This window comes from Denticeps clupeoides, chromosome 14, assembly GCF_900700375.1.
Source record: "Denticeps clupeoides chromosome 14, fDenClu1.1, whole genome shotgun sequence".
Taxonomy (NCBI): Eukaryota; Metazoa; Chordata; class Actinopteri; order Clupeiformes; family Denticipitidae; genus Denticeps; species Denticeps clupeoides.
Genome location: NC_041720.1, coordinates 12,079,624 through 12,100,602, shown reverse-complemented (window position 1 = coordinate 12,100,602; position 20,979 = coordinate 12,079,624). Strand labels below are relative to the sequence as shown.

At 43.5% G+C, this 20,979-nt stretch overlaps 1 protein-coding gene across 4 annotated transcripts in view; it reads right to left on the bottom strand.

Annotated features, from left to right (window-relative positions):
- The window catches only part of nhsl1b (NHS-like 1b), an 86,745-nt gene that overhangs the window by 32,613 nt on the left and 33,153 nt on the right, over nucleotides 1–20,979 (bottom strand). Inside the window, exon 1 of one of the 4 annotated variants that reach the window (XM_028953589.1) lies at nucleotides 17,935–18,175. The exons of 2 other annotated variants lie outside the window; for them this stretch is intronic. In XM_028953589.1, coding sequence (XP_028809422.1) covers nucleotides 17,935–18,160 — 226 coding nt within the window. In that variant the 5' untranslated portion in view covers nucleotides 18,161–18,175. Of the gene's footprint in view, nucleotides 1–3,405; nucleotides 3,476–17,934; nucleotides 18,176–20,979 lie in introns of those variants that run through there. One more of the 4 variants, XM_028953591.1, reaches the window with a different exon arrangement.

Sequence of the window (20,979 nt, the reverse complement as noted above, 5' to 3'; positions counted from 1 at the left end):
CCGGCGGGCAGGGGGGGTCACGGTGGTCTTGTATTGAAATGTCTTGTGTGTGTGTTTAGTGTAACAGAACAGAGCCACGCACCACAAAGACCTCAGACGCCTTCACTATTTTAAATACAATAAGATAACATTATTTTTTATATATAAATTCTTCTAATTTCACATTTAAAACTTTAAATTAATTCTGAAATTGTTTTTATTTCTGAAATCATTGCTATTCTAATAGCAATACCAGTTTCATACCAGTCACCGGGCTTCTGCAGAGTTGTGTGTGTGTTTGTGTGTGTGTTTGTGTGTAAGGATTGTGACAAGTGGCTGTGATTCTTTGTGGTTGAATTAACCCAAATAGTGAAAAGTTTATCAGGCAAAACAAAGATGGTCCCTTTTGTATTTGCCTGTTCTCTAGTGCACCCATACTGACACACACATACACACACCCCAAGGGGCGCAAGAACAATGCCGAGGGCCAAGGATTACTCCATTCAAGAGGAAGAAAGAGCGGGAGAATGGGAGTTTCTGGTTTCAGAACCACAGTGTAGTCTGGTATCAGACTGTCGCCGTCTACACCCCTGCACCCGGCCACATACTTTCACTCCATGTGACGTGTCTCGTCACAACACATCCAGTGGCTGTGGGGAATGTGAGTGTGAGACAGATGGCAGATCATATCTGTGACCAGATGCATGCCTGAAATGTCATTTAAACCACCATGAACTAATCATCCCTGTCACAGGGCTGCAAGGTGAGGCCTTAAAATTCCGATATCATACTTTCTGACGGCTGGCACGGCACACCGGGACAAGTGGGGCCATTAAAGGATTTCAGTTCTTTCAAGTGAATACCTTTTTAGACATAAATCTAAAACAGATTGGCTGAATAAGGGAAGAAATGACATGGAAAGTCGACTGGTTCCTGAACATGCTTCATATCTTGCCGAGAGCCATGAAGACGTGGCGCAAGAGAGCAACACCCCAGACATGAAACCCCATCACTAGATTTTACACCCTGCGTCACACAACCAGATGTCTTCTGTTGAGACCAGTTTAGTGAAAGTGAAGTGATTGTCATTGTGAAACACTGCAGCACAGCACAAGGTGACACAACGAAATGTGTCATCTGCTTTGAACCATCACCCTCGGTGCGCAGCGGGTAGCCATGACAGGCACCCAGGGAGCAGTGTGTGGGGACGGTGCTTTGCTCAGTGGCACCTTGGCGGATCGAGATTCGAACTGGCAACCTTCTGATTACGGGGCCGCTTCCTTAACCTCTACCCCAAAACCTCTGCCCCAAACGTTGTTTTTTATTTTTTAAATCTCAAAAATTCTATTTAATGCTATTCATGAAAAAAAAGTCTCATTAGAACAGAGGTCTGTTTCCGGCTGTTTCTTCTGATCCCGTGGGACACGTCCAATGCGACGCTGGACAGAATACATGATGAGGGCTTATGGTGGGGGTGGGTTGAATCTCTGAAGCACCTGCTCTCAATCTTAAACTGTAAAAGCCAACAAGACAGACATACACAGTGTACCTATAAAACCTAATGCCTAAATAATATAAAGTATACATTTCAATAAAAATTCTTACTGAGAGTTAGAATGAAAAATAAGAACAACCCTTCAGTACATTATGAACCGCCATGACCAGTAGAGCGACTGCATTAGAGGGAACACAATCCTGTAGAAATCTGGACAACATCTTGCCCCGTCACAGGGAATGCAATGGATGCAGCAGCGTAGCACACAGCCCTGTTATAGCCGCCAAATATCTGCGCCAAATATTTGATATAATATCAATATCAGCCAATTCCAGCGCAGCTGCATATTTGCAAGTGATAAATTAGATTTGTCAGCATTCAACTAATGTTCTCTGTTCCACTGCTCGATCCATGAACCTCACTCTTATCTGTCTACTTAACTGTCTCCCGGAGGTGACCGTCCCACAGAATCTGGGTCACCTTGTGACCTCAACCTGTCACTCTTGCTCTCGAGACGCACCGGATTGGAGTAGGTGACGGCGCAATGTCCAGGGCCGTCTCCGTGGCACCTGAGCGATTTCTCACGGTCTCACTGACCCATGGCACCCATCGCTACACAGCAGTACATCAGCATCAACCACACGAACATCTCCACGTGGAGACAGCACCTCTGAATTAATCATGGCAGAAAAGATTCTTTTGAGAACTGATCTGTCACACAACTATTACAGATCAGAGCAGCCCTGGGCAAGTCCAGCTATTCCTCGAGAGGCATGTTAAATTGCTCTGTCGTGTCTCTTATCTGGATTGCCTGGATTCAACCCTCTGAAAACTGCATATGATTCTTGCACCTTGAATCCTTGTCACCAAATCAAATTGAAATAATCACGTCACTTGCCATTTCAGACCAATAAGTTTGACTTGTTAACATTTGGCCGTTACAATCCATGCTGAAGTTTCTAATAATTGATATAAATGTGTGCCGCAATGCTTTCTTTTTTGACTGATTCACAAGACAGCCAGAAAATCTGAGCAGTACACTTGAATCCTAAAAAGTTTTTTCTCATTTCTCATAAAAAATCCTGAAATTGTTTTTTTTGTACATTGACAACCTCTTCATGTCAAAGGTCTGATGAAGAATTTTTGGTTATTCCAGGCATGACCATGGTGTCTTGTCCCGTTATGCACAATCAATTTGATGACTGCACAACGAATTAACATGGGTGACATTTGGCTCTGGAAATGTTTGGATAAGAAAGCCCTAAAAGGTCGTACCGAATTATCCCAGGCACCGCTTGAGGGCCAAAGGTCATGGATGTCACAACGACAATCTGTGCGTCGACGCCCCACCAAACGCCTCGGACAAAAGAAGTCATGCTAACCCAATTACAAACGAACACAGCTTGTGGCAAACCTTAGTAGTGCAGGACTTGGCTTGCAAAAGTCCAACCATCCAAATCCATAATCCTAGTGACATTTTAGGGTTGGGCCAGTACGGATCTCTCCAAGATCAGATATTTTCGCCTTTTCCAAGTTTCGAAGTAGAGCTTTACTCACACCTCATGTGTCTCCAAATTGCAGGATCCATGACGAATTGATCCATCACAACACAATTTGTTCAACACAATCTTTTCTATTTTTACTGATTTTTTTAAAAGACCGCCCAAGCATACTGGTTTTGACTGCATGATAAAGAGTACAGCACTAGTTCACAAACTTCCTCATTCTTTTGTTCAACTTTGGATCGGCCATTCTGGAGCACTGCCTCCATGCACCAGTACGTTTACATACATTTTACACTTATAGCAAGACACTGGGATCTTATCACATCTGGGATCTAACAAAAAGCAATGACAATGCCATCCAGACAGCAATGCAATAGGAAGGATTTCCTGGAAACTCCCAAAACCCAGAGAGAATCAGAGCTGTACCTTTGCGGTGCTGGAGGGACTGAGTGCGCTTGAGACCACGCTCAGGTCCTAGCATGGGCTTTGGTGTCCAAAGAGAGTCCTGCATCTGATGGACCTTGGAGGTCAAGCGCCCCTCTGCCCTCCAGTTGGCTTTGGGGAGAGCCTGGGGCTGGAATTGGGCATTGCCCATCTTTCGGGTAAGGCGGCCAGGCAGCTTTCTTGTGTCACGGTCCTCATAGCACGCCTTGTACCAGCAGCTGAGCAGTGGCTTGGTCGAGAGGCATTGCAAGTGTGTGATCATGCCTGCTGGGGGCTTCCTGCAGCCTCCCCAGGGTCTGCAGGAGGGGGTGGGTGGGCTTGAAGAGGGTTTTGGATGGAAACACCCCTTTACCTCTCTTTCTCTTTAATTCAGAGTGCGTGGGGGGAGGGCCAGCTTGGACAGAGATTTTGCGAGCCACGAGGAACCCCCTTCTACAGCCACTGCAGTGGGCTCAAAAGGATCTATCCCCTCCTCCTACTCCTCCTCTCTTTCTCCTGCCATCTTCTCACTCTCCCAGGGGGCCTTCAATTGACTTGCATCGATTTGCTAGACAATGGGTCCAATACGCTGAGTGTCAGTTTACAAAATCCATGCGTAAAACACAAAAAACTAATAGGAAAAAAAAACAGAGAGAGACGTCAAAAATATCGATATCAGTCGAACCACAAAAAAAAGAAAAAAAAAACAGTTTAGACTTTAGAAACTGAAAATGATTTCAGAGGTCAAACACCTTGCAGGTGTTCAGCAGAAGAACACAAATCAACATCACCAGACAGCAGAAAAGCTGATATTCCCCCCACAGCTAGTTCCTCCCAACGTGTGGCTGGTCCTCAATGACTGTGAGAAGTTCCCAAGTCTGGAGAGACACTGATGAAGAGTGACCATCGTCAGCCGCTTTCGTCTATACTGATGGACCTCGTGGTCTTGTCTCTCCTCTTCTTGTAGGCTAATCTCTAAACCCAGATTAGACTCCCCAAAGACAAAGAGTAGGCCACAGATGGCCACCATGTTACAGGTAATTAAGACAGACTGCACTGCCAAACCCCACCTCACTGGACACCAGTAGATAGCAGTTCATTCCATGCATAGATGTCCTGGATATTATTTCCAAGCTTGAATGAATGGCCCCGCATAGAAAAAAGAACTGCGAGTGCATGCATTGATGGAAATTGCAAGAAATGGCGTCATGAGACTGAGTCCAGTAACTATACTGACATTGAAATTATTCCTTGCACGAGAAGTGAAACTATTCAGAGAACGTTGGACAAAAATGTCTAACCAATGCAGGACAAGGAATTATTGCCATCATAATTGTTCATCGAAAAAATAGTTATGAAAACCTGAAAATGAGATAGTGAGAAAGCTACAGCTCCCTCTGTTGGCAAATGAGTCCCAAACCAAAAAAAACTCATGAAATTAGGTTTGAGGGGCAAGTCAGAGACCTGACTGTTCTGAGAAGTTCGAACGAGAATTGCTGGTGTCTTCCTCTTGTAAGTCGCTTTGGATAAAAGCGTCTGCTAAATAAAGTAAAGTAAAGTAAAGTAAAGAGAAGTGGTGTTTGTTACCTGGTCTTCAGGTTCCATGGGACCCATCGACAGGAAGCACTTAACCGAATAGTGACAGTAATGATGTTGGGCCACAACATTATCTAATGAGCTGACCGTTCATGACCAAATCAGAAAGCTCAGAATCGCAGGGCAACTGGATCTGACCATGTGTTCGAACACACACACACACACACACACACACACACACACACACACACACAAACTTCTGTATCTTTGTGAGGATATTTGGAAGATATTAATACAAAAAACACAAACACAGAAACAAAAGTAATCTCCATACACAGTAATGCTCAAACCCTGATGCAGCAGTCCACCATGTCTCCTCCACTGACCCAGCATGCATTGTGTGGGTCTCATCCAGACCAATGATTTTGAATAGGGGATTATGGGTATTGAGTGGCCAAGCCTACGGCTCTGACACAATGGCCCCTGCGGCCCATGCTGCCCAAGGCCTGATCCGAATAGGGGACAGGCCTGAGGGGGGGGTGAGTGGACCGGATGGCGGGTGTTGGGGAGGAGGGCCGCAACAATGGTTTCCACAGAGATACAGTAAGGGGGCTCTGGGCAGAGAAAGAGACACCTGCGTTGGCTTTTGTTCTTTAATCCATCCAGCCTGAAGAAAACACTCACGATAACCAGATTCCAGGGAACCCAAGCAGTGTTTACGAAGCGGTGAAAAGGGCTCACAGAAAAACAGTGTGAGGAACCCCGTCACAGCGAAGGAATTCAAAATCTGCCTGCAAAGCAATGGCAGCAGGATCTTCAGTCCTTCACTGAGACAATCAGCACCAAAAGTCATTATGTGGTAAAAAATGGATTACGCATGTGTAATTATCAGTTTGGTCATGTATTGATGATGTGTCTGGTTCCACACCACCACACACATTAATAATCTGATGTCCCATTTTGGAATAACATTAGGGGATAACATTAAAATAACAAAACCAAAATTCTAAATGTATAATTTTTTTTGTAACATTGTATATTTAACAGCTAATCCATTGTTTATACTATATGGCCATATAGAGTCAGGGTCCATTTTGCTTGATGTAAAAATAAGCATTGCACTCTGGCTCCACCCACCAACAATACATACAGAGACACAAAACCACTATTTGCCTGGTGTTAGAAATCCAGATGCCAATCCAGGGTGTAAATCAGGTGTGAAGATGGATGGCAATGTTTGTTAAAATAACTGCATTGCAGAACTAAATTCCAGGATTGGTTTAGCGTTTGATTGTCACTAGAACCTGAAAAACCTGGTTTCTAGGTACAGCACCTAACAGTACCGCACGCTCTGGATTAGCACGCTACTGATGGGTCAACGTATGGCTGTGAGAGTTTGGGATGCCTTGGGACTCAGTTTGTTTAAATATAGGCCGAAAGAGTGACACTGACCTGCTCCATAGGGTCAGCAGGATCAGCAGTAAAGCTATTCCATCGCCCTAGGCATTTCAGGAGTGCAAGGAACTTGTGTGTATTCCTGGAGTTCCCACACACGCCCACATGGGCAAAACATGGTGAACATGCACACACTTGTGTTCACACATGAACATGCCCACACATGGAAATATCTGCATGGATGCCGAAACCGTACAGAAAATGGTGCATATTGTCACATTCCTGTACGTTGCCGTACAGAAACGTAGCAGAACTCTGCAACACATACATACAGATGAAATTCCTCATGCTTCTTATAAACGGCATAGTGTGAAGACAACAGTTTTGAGAAGAAAAAAACAGCTGTTTGATTGAATAGAATATTATTGTTGACTGTCTTTTTTTGTAATTACTGCTTAATGTAATTAGTAGATCAAATAGTACAATTATGTTATTTAAATGATACACAATATTTCTGTCATCTTTGTTTTAGCTGAACTTCAAAGACTACACCAGGCTGACCCCCGAGTATAGGATGAGTTTTTACAATACTATTTTCTGAGAACAGTCATCAGAATGACTGTTTTTTTAATTTGATTGAATTAATTAAATCTTTTTGTTTTACATTAAACAAATGATCAATCTATATATGAATCTAGGAAAAGTGTGTTACAAGTTGAAACTGCAAATAAACGGTTATTTCTATCAATCTCGAAACATTTAAAATACTTTTGGTACAATATATTGCGATTCACTTTTTGTCTACACCTTGAAGGCAAGATGAGATACATTTTGAGTAAAAACCTCTGTCAATATGGTATTTGATATAATTTTTCATCACAATATTTACACTTATATTTATCATATGCCCTTATCCAGAGTGACTTACAATAAGTAGTTACAGTAGATATATAATATATTTATTATAAATTATATATATCTGATTACAGTCACACTGGCCAGCCCCTCTAACCATTTCAGGTTTACAGGGTCCTTTAAAAAAAAAAAAAAAGTGTAACCATACTGGCAGCTTTAAACGTCTATAAACCCAACTTACCGAGCATCACGTGATGTTTTCCCCACCCATGGCTCTTGTTTTTACACACTCCCAGTATAAGACTAAATTAACTCAGATCAAAGGATGAATTAACACATGGACAGAAACCAGCACTACCTCTGATCCGGAGCTCATTCGACTGGACGGTAATATGGGACATGCATTAAGCCCTCGCCAGTAAAGTGAGCCGTCTATGTGTCTATAAGTGAGTGAGAGAGACAGGGTGTGCGTTTGATGCAAGTGTAAGGTCACTAAACATGGCTTTTGCATATAGTCCATTAACCCAAATCTGAACATTGGCATGTCAGGGTCTGCACTTCACTGCTGGACACAGCACAGCTTTTAATCGACCAATCCCACAAGCTGTTTGCTCAAATAAAATGCTAGAATATATTTATGCCGTGGAACAGACTACACTAATCATCTAACACTTACACACGCACATGCACAAACACTGCACAAAATAAAAACATTTTCTTCATCTAGCACTTAATTTCCGAGCATGTTCTTTTTCTGACACGTTAGGCCTTATCAGGGCTCTTAGTTTTGTAAACTCAAAATCTATAGAAATTGAACAGGAATTGCTGGTGTCTTCCTCTTTATGTTGCTTTGGATAAAAGCGTCTGCTAAATAAATTAAAGTAATCACACCTCCCAAAGACATTCACCATAAAACATCTTAAAATTGAGAATGAGCTCAAAGTCTTCTAAACACTTAAAAAAAAGTAGGACAGCATGAATGGAGGGAGGATAATCCAGTACATGAGCACCTTCAGCTTTCTGAGCGTGAAGACGCACAAACTCTTACAGTTCAAAGACTTGGTCCCCACAATCCTCCACAGCAAGCGGCATGATTTAAATGCCGATGAAGCAAGAGAGGAACAGGACTGTCCCTCTCAGGGAAAACAGCAACTGTGCCCTCACCATCTGACACCGAGAGAGTCAGTCACATACACACACACACAAACACATATATATTGTTTAACGTCTTTGTGGGGACCTGTTGAGGTGTGGCAACCTCTATGCTGGTATGTCTGCGGTAAACTAAAATCCAGAATTCAAATGCAAAATCTACTGGTTTGTTTCTAATTTCTTAAAGGTTTGTAAAAACTTCACACACACACTTCACTGACATACACAATCACACAGAAATGCACCCGCCCATGCAGACATGAGGAAAAACAATGAGAGACAAGTGAGCCGAGTGGCAGAAACAAACTCAGATTCAGCAGGACAAATGCAACTTTCCCCCTGAGACTTGAGGGAAGATGGGAGAGAGAGAGAGAGAGAGAGAGAGAGAGAGAGAGAGAGAGAGAGAGGAAAACAGATGGAGAGGAAGACTGACTGGCAGGGTGAGATATTCATGTTTTCCATCCGCTCACAAATGACTCGTTTCCCCCTTTGTTTTTCTCACTCGCATACACACACACACACACACACACACACACACACACTCCTCAAAGAAAATATCTTGCATTAACAAAACAAAACACACATACAAAATCCTACCTTTCAGACAAGATATGAGTCAGAACATCAACGTCCCTGAGAATCGTGTCTGCAGGTGCCACAGCCTCCATATTCAAACATACACACTCTCTCTCACACACACACACAACACACAGTTCGCACACATACACACATCTAACTGTCATTCTCTCTCTCTCTCTCTCTCGCTATACATTCCAACTCTCTCTGTCCCTCCGCTCTGACTCGACCCCCTGATCTCGCACTCACTCCTCTCCCTCTATTCCATCAAACTGACCCTCCCCTCTACACCTCTCTCACACACACACACACACACACACACACACACACTCCTCTCCAAAATTTGACACTTCAAACACCACCACAGACACATCTCACCCAAAATCGAACAAAGAAAGAAAGGATTCTGTGCATGGTGTACTTCCTTCTACTACACAAACACACCAGCAAGTTCGGGGCAGGAGCAGTTCCCGGCCAGGGGGTCAACTGCCCGGTTTTAGTCAGAATTATCCATGACTATTTAATAGTCTAATTTTTAATAATGCCGTTCTATTAAACCCAGTCAATATAGTACAAGTACCAAGTAGTATAGACAAAAACAAAATGTTCTATTAGTCAAACCCATTTCACAATTAAAATAGGGTTATCTTATTGTATATTATTATATTGTTGTTACCCTATATACTATACTCTAATACTCTACCTCCATTCCAGTGGCCCCATTTCTCCCCGTGTTTTTCGACACACATTCAGTTTTCTTTTCCACTTCATTATGAAGAAAGTGCGTCCAAAGGTCCTTTTGTCTTTTTCTCCCAGCCACCACCATATATCTATGACCCACCACAAGCACTCTGAAATCTAAATAATGCAGTGAATGCGTATTGAGGAAGTGACGTCAGGATGGGAGAAAAAAAAAAAAAATGCTGCAGAAAAATAATAACGCGATAAAACAAGAGGAAATAACGTCTTGTTTTCCTCAACATTTTAGTATCGTTTTTAATGACGAAAACAAGACGAACTTGAACGACGTGGTCTCGAATCCCAGCTCAGACCTTGTTTATGTGGAGTTAACATGCTCTCGCTGGTTTCCTCCCACCAGAAACGGCGACTCAGAAGTTTGTGAGTGAGTTGGACTAAGCGGTTATTGAAAGTGAGTGAGTGAGTGAGTGAGTGAGTGAGTGAGTGAGTGACATATATGCACTGCTGATGTCTGGTAGGCAAAACATGAAGCCATGACCTAAAGATTATTTAATCAAAACTACTATTTATAAATATTTTTCCTCCTTTCATTTGCATTTTCAGTCAACACATCCCATATTCACCTGAACAAGACGACCCGGCTGTCATGATCCGAACATGTCCCATGTCTTTCGTCTGCCTAATTATGTTATAAATGATACTGTATGTTTCTAGCCTAGTCCGACTCGAGCACCCTGCGCCGCCATGACACGCCCCTGACAGAATATATACCAGTAGACCTCGAATGTGAGTCAGCATCACATTGTGTGGTGAATTATCGGACTCATGGTACCAGTGTAAACCCCTTTTACAGCCAAAAGCTATACATTATATGCGTACAGTATATGTACGCAGTCAACTATTTGAGAATGTGTTGAGTATGAAACAGCCAGCATGGAAACACTGAACCAGGATCCTGTGACCAACCCTGTAAGAGCCATTGATTTCCAAAGAGGAACTCAAATGGCCTCTAGTGGGAATGGGACAAAACTGCTGACGAGGTTGATGAGGATCCCGTTTGACCAAAATGTCACAAGGCAGTAGTGTCACCCGATAAGAGAGGCGGTTAACAAAATGCTCAACGCTCAGAAACAGTGACGTACAGCGCATGTGTATCACCCACAACCAGGTTAATCATTAATTTACAGGGAGTTAACATGGTTAACCATAAAAGCATTAAAAACCAGGGTGTCCACACACACACACACACACACACACACACAGTACACACAGACCAGGAAGACAATGCTAGTAGGGAAAATCAATTCCCGCTAAAAGCCCACACACCCCATAAATCACATGCCAAAAGTAATGTCCAGCAGGCAAGTGTGTATGTGTGCAGGGTTATGGATCATTCATTTAAATAATAATAACAAGGCCAAAATTTCACCAATTTTACAGGAAGGCCAAAACGCAAAAAAAACCCAACAACAGCTGGACTATTTATTATGAAATGTTCCATGTTCCCATCAGTGAGACTATAATCTCACACCTGATGCTCCATATCGGCCTTTGACCGGTAAAACAAAGCCTGTGATTCACTGTACGTTCCATAAGGACTGAATAAATCAAACACCGACCGCTCCCTGATGATGAATGACCTTTCACCTCAGCATCGTTAAGCAAACAACATACGAAAAGACTTGAGTCACAAACGAGCCACATTCGCAGAGTAGAGGTATTAAATCCACTTAAAAAGTGACTGCAGTTCATATATCCCTTGCAGGCGTATGACAGGTATGAAATATTGAATCATAGCTCTGCATTGGACCCAGCCAGTTAACACTACAGGAGTTGTTCTGGAGGTGCTGTATAAGATGTGTTCACAAACGGCACATTCACATGAGAATGAAACACTGTCTTCATGTCTGGTTCAGTACATTTCATTACATTTAAGGTATTTGGCAGACGCCCTTATCAACGTGCTTTCAAGTTACCATCGATGAAGAGATCAATTCCGGTTGTCTAGGACCCACAACTATGAATACAATCTTTTTATTTCACTCTGTTGTAGATTCTGTACACAAGTTCGACGATAAGAAAAGTTACAAGTTAATCTAAATATTCTTTAAAGAGGAAGGTCTTGAGCTGTCTTTTGAAAATACTCAGTGACTGAGCTGTTCTGACCTCGAGGGGAAGTTCATTCCGCCACCGAGGGGTCAAGACGGAGAAGAGTTCGGTAGTGGAGCGTGTTTCTGAGCCGACTGTAACTAGCGAGCAGCCCTTTCCAGTTAATATCTGCTTCACTTAGGTGTTGCGCCTATTACAGCTCAGTGAAAATTGGGCCACGCCAGTTCTCTCCGAGTAAAAGAGTGATGAAGATGATCTTTAGAGTATATCCTCAGAGAGCAGAGATTAAAACAAACGCAATGCTCTTAAAATAAGACCGGTCACCATAGGACCCCGTGGTGCTCATTACTTTTAAAACCTCATTATGCCAGAAATGCTGTTATGGCCTGTGGTAAACCTATAAACTCTCTTGGAAAAGGCCATACAGAAACCTGATCCACCATATGAATAAAGAAAAGGGAAATGGTAACTTACCTGAGCAGGATGAAAGATCCGATGACAGAGATGGTCAGCAAGAGGAAAAGAGAGGGGCCAGAAATGAAAAAAAAAAAGAAAAGAGTCGATCGGAGAAGCGAACGCAACATGAACGCAAGTCTTTTTGTGGTGCCTGCACCTACTCATGGCGTCACATGTCAACATTCATTTCATAAAAAAAAAAAGATCCTGACGGTACAGTTGGTCCAGGTACACAATACATATTAAGTAGGCAGAGTTTTGCAGAGGTTAAAGAGAGCTTGTTTGGGAGATATGGCTGAGCACACATGAACAGTAAAGGCAATTTGATAGCACATTATGTCCAGAAAGAGGAGACGGGAAAAAAAGGTGAACTGCGGAGCAACAGAGGGGCGAGATGGAGACTCCTGATTACTCATACACACACACACACACTTTGAAATTTTTATTCAAATTAGAATTTCGAATCTAAAAAAATTAATGTATAAATGTTTTATCGAATTGAACTTTATAAAGTAAAAAAAAAGTGTGACGTTGGCCTGGTTTGTGCACCGTTGCATTAACGTCACAGCAAGATAGTTGGTCGCTGGTCAAATACTGAATTTTCATGATTGTAATCTGGTAATCTGCGGGATTGGCCATTGTCCAGAGCCAAATACATTCCATGGACCCAACAGACAAAGATCTTGTTAATCCTGTATGTTTATATCGCCATATTTCGCTGCTGCCAACAAAACCTGCTTTCGTTTTAGAAAAGCCCTCTTAGCCAGGGAGATTTTTGAGATTTGCCGTAAGTATGAGCGTCTAAACGAGGCTGCAAATCACATACTGCACCCGATTATTTAAGAGAAAATAAATAAAATGAAATAACCTTACAGGGTGGCAGATGGATTTGGGTCATGTTTCACAGCAAAGCACATCAATTTCTAATTCAGAGCGTTTGGTTTGTAACACTACATTTGTACACTGTAATGATCATTTAAAATGTTTTTAATTAGGTCCCAGATATGAATTTGAAAGCATGTAAACCCACAAAACAGACATGCACATCAATGTTAAATGAAAATGATAAACCAACCAGCAGTAAGAAATATGCTTTTTTTATTATATTTTTTTTAATTCAAGGTTGCTTGACACATTGCAAAAGCAATGAGGAAAAGGCTCTTGTTTTCCCAAGAAAAAGAACCCCAAAAGGAAATTATTCAACATTTGAAAACAGCCTTCTTTGCCCACATGGTAAATGTGTGTTTCTTATTAACCATTTCAGTTCCCTATTAACCATTTCAGGAATAACAGACTCTGGAAAACCACCATTCAGGATGATCAATCGCCTGTTGAAACCATGACAGAGCGGCGCAGGCCTGCCACATAACTACCAGCTGCCCGGCGCCATGGCAACATGCAAAAACGCGGCAGCAGCCCCGAAATGATGGGCTTTGTAACGCGGCCCGGCACCCCGTCATTACGGGATATATTTACACACACGCTACAGACTGATGGCTGCTTTTAGAGCTGCTAACTGCTTTCATATGTAACAATCAAAAAGGTCAGACTTATAAATGTCTACTTTATATATTTAGAGGATTTTCATAAAGTTTCCTGAGCTGGTTTTGTGTGTAATTTCCATAAATTGATGCTCAGCACAGCCCTATGTGCTAAACGTGGGGCTTGCTGGCTACTATAAGGCGAACTCAGGATCTATATTAACAAGAACATAAAATGACAAAGAAAGAAGGTTTTTTTTATGATGTTTGATCATGTGACATATTGGCATGCACGCGGGTTTAAACCAGCCAGAATGAGGAAGTAGGGACGTGAGACCCATCCTACCACTGATACCAACTGTACCATACTGTAAAAAAAACATTCCATAATTTGGCACCCTGGCAGGTGGGCTATAACGTCAGACGATGTGCAGATCGGGTGAAAGACACTCAACCCTGATTGGAACCTGAACGGGACGAGCTGGCTCATCGCTTCACGCAACTATTAAAACCAGACATGCAGCTCGGGCCCCGAGGCGGATCGTGTGAACGATGGAAGATAAGCTCGGGGTTCAGGTACGTCAGACAGGCCTTTGGTTGGACCCATGTCCAAGTATAAGAGAAAACGTTCATGAACGAAGCAAACAACGATGGTGCCAAATCCAATATTCCGGAACAAGTTCTTTAAATTAGTCTTAATATTATTCAAGGTTTTTCCTATAAAAAATGGACATGATGCAAAATGAGATATCCTGGAAGAAAACTTTTTACACATTTTGTTATGTTACAGTCATATTCCGAAATGGATAAAATAAATTTATTTTCCCTCAGAATTCTACACACAACAACAACAACAACAACATTTATTTCTTATATAGCCCAAAATCACATACAGTATGTCTCAATGGGCTTTGACAGGCCCTACAGTTGACACCCCCCACACTTGACCCTTCTGCACACAAGGAAAAACTCCACACAAAAAAAACTCTAGGAGAGAGAAAAAAAGAAAGTAAGAAACCTTGGGAAGGAGTGATACAGAGAGGGACCCCCTTCCAGGGTAGAGTGAGCCTACCCCATAACGTACACGTGAAAAAAGTTTACTTGGTTAGAAATAAAGAAAACTGAGATGCACTGTGTATTTATCTCTGGAACTGCATATCTTTTATTTGAGGTATAGACAAAACCTGTGACTTCTTTCTGAAATGGGCTAATTTCAGACATAATCTATCAACATCATCCTGATCATAAAAAAAAACAAAAAACGATATTTGTACTCTGTAGATATTTGTGCAAAATGTACATCCGTTTATATCCGACCATTTAAAACAGTATTGGTGTAACTCCAGTGGGCCTTTATGCTCAGCAAGCCTACACGAGTCATGATTTCATTTTTGCACGTTTTCCAGGCTTCTCACATCCTTATCTGATTTGCAAACCGCACTATTCCTGGCCAACGGCGGAAATTCCCCCCTGGAAGTTTGCAGACACTTTCGACAAAGATCAAGCCACTGACAGGTTTAGGCGAGGATCAGTTTTCCCCCTAACCCGCTCCCGTTCTCCCCATCATACTGTCAGTCCTAACCCGGCTAAAACTGCCCCACATTAAATACTTCGCCGTTTTACCAAATGCTGCCTTCTGGTGCCTTGTGAAAGTTAACCACTGGACAGGAGGCCAAAGCAGTCGGGAACGGAGCAACCACCGCATGAGCCGCACAAGCCGGGTTTCCCTCCTCTTCCGGTAACTCAACTCGTTCACCGCGGAGCTGGGTAAACACACGCCTGAAACACACCAAACGGAGAGCAAGTGGACATTCTCATCACGTGAAAGGGGCTGATGACACGAGCCGAAGTGGAAAAGCCGGCGACACCGGAACATCCCCGCCAGGGCAGAGGGCGAAGCATCAACAAGGTTATTTATTACATCCGAGCACAAAAGATGCCGTTGTCCTCTGTGGCATCACGGAGGACAACGTGTAGCTAGAAGCCCACACCGCCCGCATAAACAGATCTCTAAAGACCTTAATAAATGGAATTCCATAATAAGTAATTAATACACAGGACCAGGTTTAATATGGAACACACTCACCGAGCAGAATTCTTTCATTCAACAGTGTGGTGACAACAGAAATGTGAGCGTGGCCGGGCAGAGGGGACAGCCCTCTTTGTCCGATGCCCCTGGCACCGCCAGCGCCGTGGCACAGCTGGGTCAAATTCAGGGAGGGGAGTGTGTGCTCCCACTGTGGGAGCAGCTGTTACACACACACACACACACACACACACACACACACAGAAAACTGGCTATGAACTGATGCGTACAGTACAGGCGAAAAGTTTGGACACACCTTCACATTTTATGTGTTCCTTTATTTTCATGACCATTTACGTTGTTAGATTCTCACTGAAGGCATCAAAACTATGAATGAACACATGTGGAGTTATGTACTTAACAAAAAGTGGAGACCTGACCTCCACAGTCACCGGACCTGAACCCAATCCAGATGGTTTGGGGTGAGCTGGATCGCAGAGTGAAGGCAAAGGGTCCAACAAGTGCTAAACACCTCTGGGAACTCCTTCAAGACTGTTGGAGAACCATTTCAGGTGACGACCTCTTGAAGCTCATCGAGAGAATGCCAAGAGTGTGCAAAGCAGTAATCAGAGCAAAGAAACTAGAATATAAAACATGTTTTAGGTTATTTTGCCTTTTTTGTTAAGTACATAACTCCACATGTGTTCATTCATAGTTTTGATGCCTTCAGTGAGAATCTACCAACGTAAATGGTCATGAAAATAAAGAAAACACATTGAATGAGAAGGTGTGTCCAAACTTTTGGCCTGTACTGTATCCCCACCAGTCACTGACGTCAATCGCTTCCGAACGTTGAGGGACGACTTCCTGCACCCAAAAGCCCCTTTGCCACTTCGCAGCCGACAACATTGCAAACGTGGAAGCAGATTCCTGCCCTGAACCTTTTGCCCCCGCTCCTGCCCCAGAGTGCTCGTTCCGAGCGGAGATAAGGAGGACACGGAAACACCAGCAAGACAAAGGACATCAGTGACCCACTTTTGCGTAAACAATCCGCTCCTACACTTCCTGCAATTGAGACCGTTGTGACTTGACAGTCCCGAGTTCAACAGACTCGAACATGTCCAGAAAAAGAAACATTCCAGGTGTTGGTGCTTTCATGACACTCCTTCATAGACTCTGGTCGCGTGAAGTGTAACTTTTCACTATTTAATGTGGCGAAACGTGGCACACACAGAGTTAACAAAGAGTCATTAATTCCGAAATCTCTAAATGCATGTCTGGACAACTCTGCCGTGGACATGCTAAGAGGCACGCATTTAGAAAGATTTCGAAACTATAATATAGAAACTATAAGGCTTTAAAACTATAATATGACATATTGTTAGTCTGCAAAATGGCAAACCCTTAAAAGTCAGATTGACTTTGCATGTATTCAAGAATTTCTTAAGATGTAGTATTTTTGGAATGTTTAACCGGATGGTGATATATGATTCATCATTTCGTGATAAGAGTAATTTAACGTGTACTATGTGTATTACACGTAATTTAACATGTAATAATTTTCCGCACAGGAAAATTATCCCAAACAGCGAATGCCACATACTCATAGGGGGTATACTTTTGAGCTGTGCAAGATGTAGAGGGTTTAAAACATTCAGAATGATGGTATTAAAAAATACACAGAAACATCACAGGAACATCGCGTCAATCAGTTGAATTACAATGTTATTAAAATAATGTTCTTCAAATGAATTTACTATTGTATTGTTACCATGGTGGATAAGACAGCGGATATCGGTTTGAAAAAATAAAATGGGGTAATAAGTTGTGGCATTTTTGCTATTCGTCCCTTTAGGCGGTCACCATGGTTTCTTTGGAAATCCATCTTCACTACAGGAGCGGTGGTAGTGATGGTGGAAACGGACCCGTAATCAGAAGGTTGCCGGTTCGAATCCCGAACCACTAAGACACCACTGAGGTGCCACTTAGCAAAGTACCGTCACCCACACGCTGCTCCCCGGATGCCTGTCCCCGAAACACCCAGGATGGTGTTTCACTACACTTATAGGCTCGTCCCACTAAAAAAATTAAGTTCATCTTCTGGGTGACAGAAATATGGACACTCAAACAAAAATGCCTGGGCGGGAAATTAGCTCCTCCCCTTCAAGATGTGGAAGAGACACTTAACGTGACGTTAACCAGCTCTACATCTGTTTAAACCAAAATATGTACTAGCGCCTGTCTCACCGATGTGGTGTTGAGGCGAGTAGACCCAATCGTCATCATCCTCATCCTCCCCGCCGTGGTGGGACTGCGAGTGGGCATCAAGGTCGCCCTGACTGCGAAAGAGCTTCCGGGTCTTCTGGGTGAGTGAGGAGGCGCTGAGCCAGCTTAGGGCGCGGGATACTGCAGCCACCTTCTCCTTCCTCTCACGGTCCTTGCGGAAGGACCCGGAACGCCTCTCCCTCCTCATCCTCGCCACTGGGAATACTTGTACTTCGGGTAAACCCCAACGATTAGAACGTCATAGAACACAGAATGATCCTGGCTAGAGAGAAGATCTACTGCACCATAGAACCAAGCTTTAATGGAGGGGTCAAGTCAAGTCCACAGTCCTCTGAGTGGGAAAATATATCCAAAAGATCCTCCTGGAGTCAGTGTCCTGCTTCATCAACCCGGAGACGTGACTTCAAAATGACAAGGAGAATGAGCTGTCATCTGCCAGGCTGGAGTACATCCTGAGCTCGTGAACCATAATTAGTCTACCCAGTGATCCAGAAAACCTCCCAGACTGGAGAGCCGACGTTGTAATTCCTCAGACAGGATATCTGGGTTAACTTTCGCTTTTGCTTGAACAGTAAACAAAACCCATAAACTCTCTGGGTCCTTCTGGCTTGGTGAAATGCTGCTCCTTGTTTGCTTCACAGACGCCTGGTGCTGCCTGAACAGAACTCCAAGCGGCAGAAGGCTTGGGCTTTAATCCATCCCGCACGATCCCGACGTGGCTCACTTGGCCACGCCTCCATGTGTGACTAGGACCCGCTGAGGATGATTTCCATAGGGATGTTGGGTAATTGCCGATCGTCCACCCCAGCCTGTCCTTTCCTGTAGGAGATCATCAGCAGGTTGAGGAGGTGTGGACTGGTAGGCGATCTTGCAGTTCCCACCCGGCACACCTGGACCAAGGTGACGCCGTCCCTCTGCGATCTTCAGTGGCTTGACGGTTGGTCCCTCTCAGAGTGTGATTTACGGGGTTAGGGTTACACACGGGCTACCGAAGACCTGCTGAAATACGAAGCCGGCACCATCCGCCAGCCTCTCCCTCGCTCCCTCTCTCTGCTCCACCCCTTCGACCAGCGGCATGGCAACCACGCCACCCCCTCCTACCAGCGCCTCTCCCCGCCACTCCAGGTGATTGTCCGCAGAGGGGCGTGGCGCCGTGTCAGTGTTGTTCCTGCAGATGCAGGGAAGAAGCCATCTGACCAATCCACGGACACTTTGATAAACAAATCAGCCAGTCAGCACCAGGCTCCATACTCGCCACAACTTGCAGGTACTTGCACAACTTGCACAGCAAATAATATTGTCAATGCAAAGATTTTCAGAAGTAAAAAAAAAAAAAAAGCCAAACACCGTTTACAAGACGCTCAAAAGTTCCGTATCCGCGTAAAGAACACAGTCAACACCTTTCCGAGCCCCCCCCCTCCTGGTCTGTGCTGGGCAGGTTGCAGGACCTTTGTACTGGCCGCAGTGCAATCAAAGGTTAACCACGCCCTCACGCCGCATCAATAATTCACCAGGGCTGCGCTACCCCCAACTGAGATGAAGAGAGTCGGTCAGGGGAGCTAAAAAAAACAGCTTTTACTTTAAAGGATAGAAACAATGTAGTAAAAAAAATCACTTTCTTATCCTATTTCCTATTCGAAAAGTAAGATGTGGTATTTGCCTTTATACATTACCTGACCATTCAGTGAACAAACAGCTGACCCTTATTTACTTATTTAGACACTTGTGGACATAGGAAAGACTCCAGCAAGATAACTGACAGATTCTTTTTAAAGTGAAGTAATTGTCACATGTGATACACAGCAGCACAGCACACGGTGCATACAGTGAAATTTGTCCTCTGCATTTAACCAATCACCCTGAGTGAGCAGTGGGCAGCCATGACAGGCGCCCGGGGAGCAGTGTGTAGGGACGGTGCTTTGCTCAGTGGCACCTCAGTGGTACCTTGGCAGATCAGGATTCGAACCGGCAACCTTCTGATTACGGGGCCGCTTCCTTAACCGCTAGGCCACCACTGCCCCAGATTCTGCAGTCATATCTAAGTCGCTTGGGCTACTCTTCATCACGTACAAATCTTTCGCCTTTTACTAAATATCTAAATGATCAAATAATACAATAATTTTTTTCTGCAGTCATCGTAAAAAAAAAGGTCTATGCATACGTGTACCACAGTTTACCAACTAGTACAAAAGAAGATTCTTCTGTTAGCATCATTACCGATGAGCAGGGTCTTCTGCTCTAGGACAGAAGAAGACACTGGACAACCCCGGGGTTCCATATGTGATTGTGTAAGCAAAATATGAAATAAAAACAAAGGGTAAATTCAACCTGGAGGAAGCTCAAAAACATTTGGAGTGACCAGCATCAGAACGATGGAACCCAGAGAAGAAAATAGGACTTTTCCAATAGATTGGCTGCCCAGATCAAAAGGATCCTTTCAAATTCAATCAATCTTATCCCCAGGAAACAAACAGGACCATCTGCTCCATATCTGCCACCACATGGTTGTCCCACGCTCATTTACAAAAGCCCGTAAAATAATATCATATCGGACATCAGTCTAAATCTGGTCATTAAATGGGAATGTGTTCAGGAACTGGTTTTGGAAATAATGCTTCGTTGTGATGAACCAGCTTTTGAAATATTCTAAAGATTTGCAGTGAATTCAGGTTGAACACCAACCAAAGTTGGAAGTATGGATATCAGAGGGACTCTGAGGGCTTCTGTCAATCATGTTCAGAAAATCACTTTGACTCAGGCCTTCTCACACAGTGTATTCTAATGTCATGACATGGTTAGAGTCGGACAAGGTAACCCGATCAGACATCCATCAGAAGAAGCGTGTGCTATTGATACCCTCAGAAACAGGTCACCCTCTCACAGGCCGGCCACAAAATCTGAGTCTATCACTAAAGCACAGTGGTGGGCAAACAACACTCTGACACAAGATGTGTAATTAGAGCCCCGAAACCCACAAATTACCCACAAACATAGCAGTTTACTTCG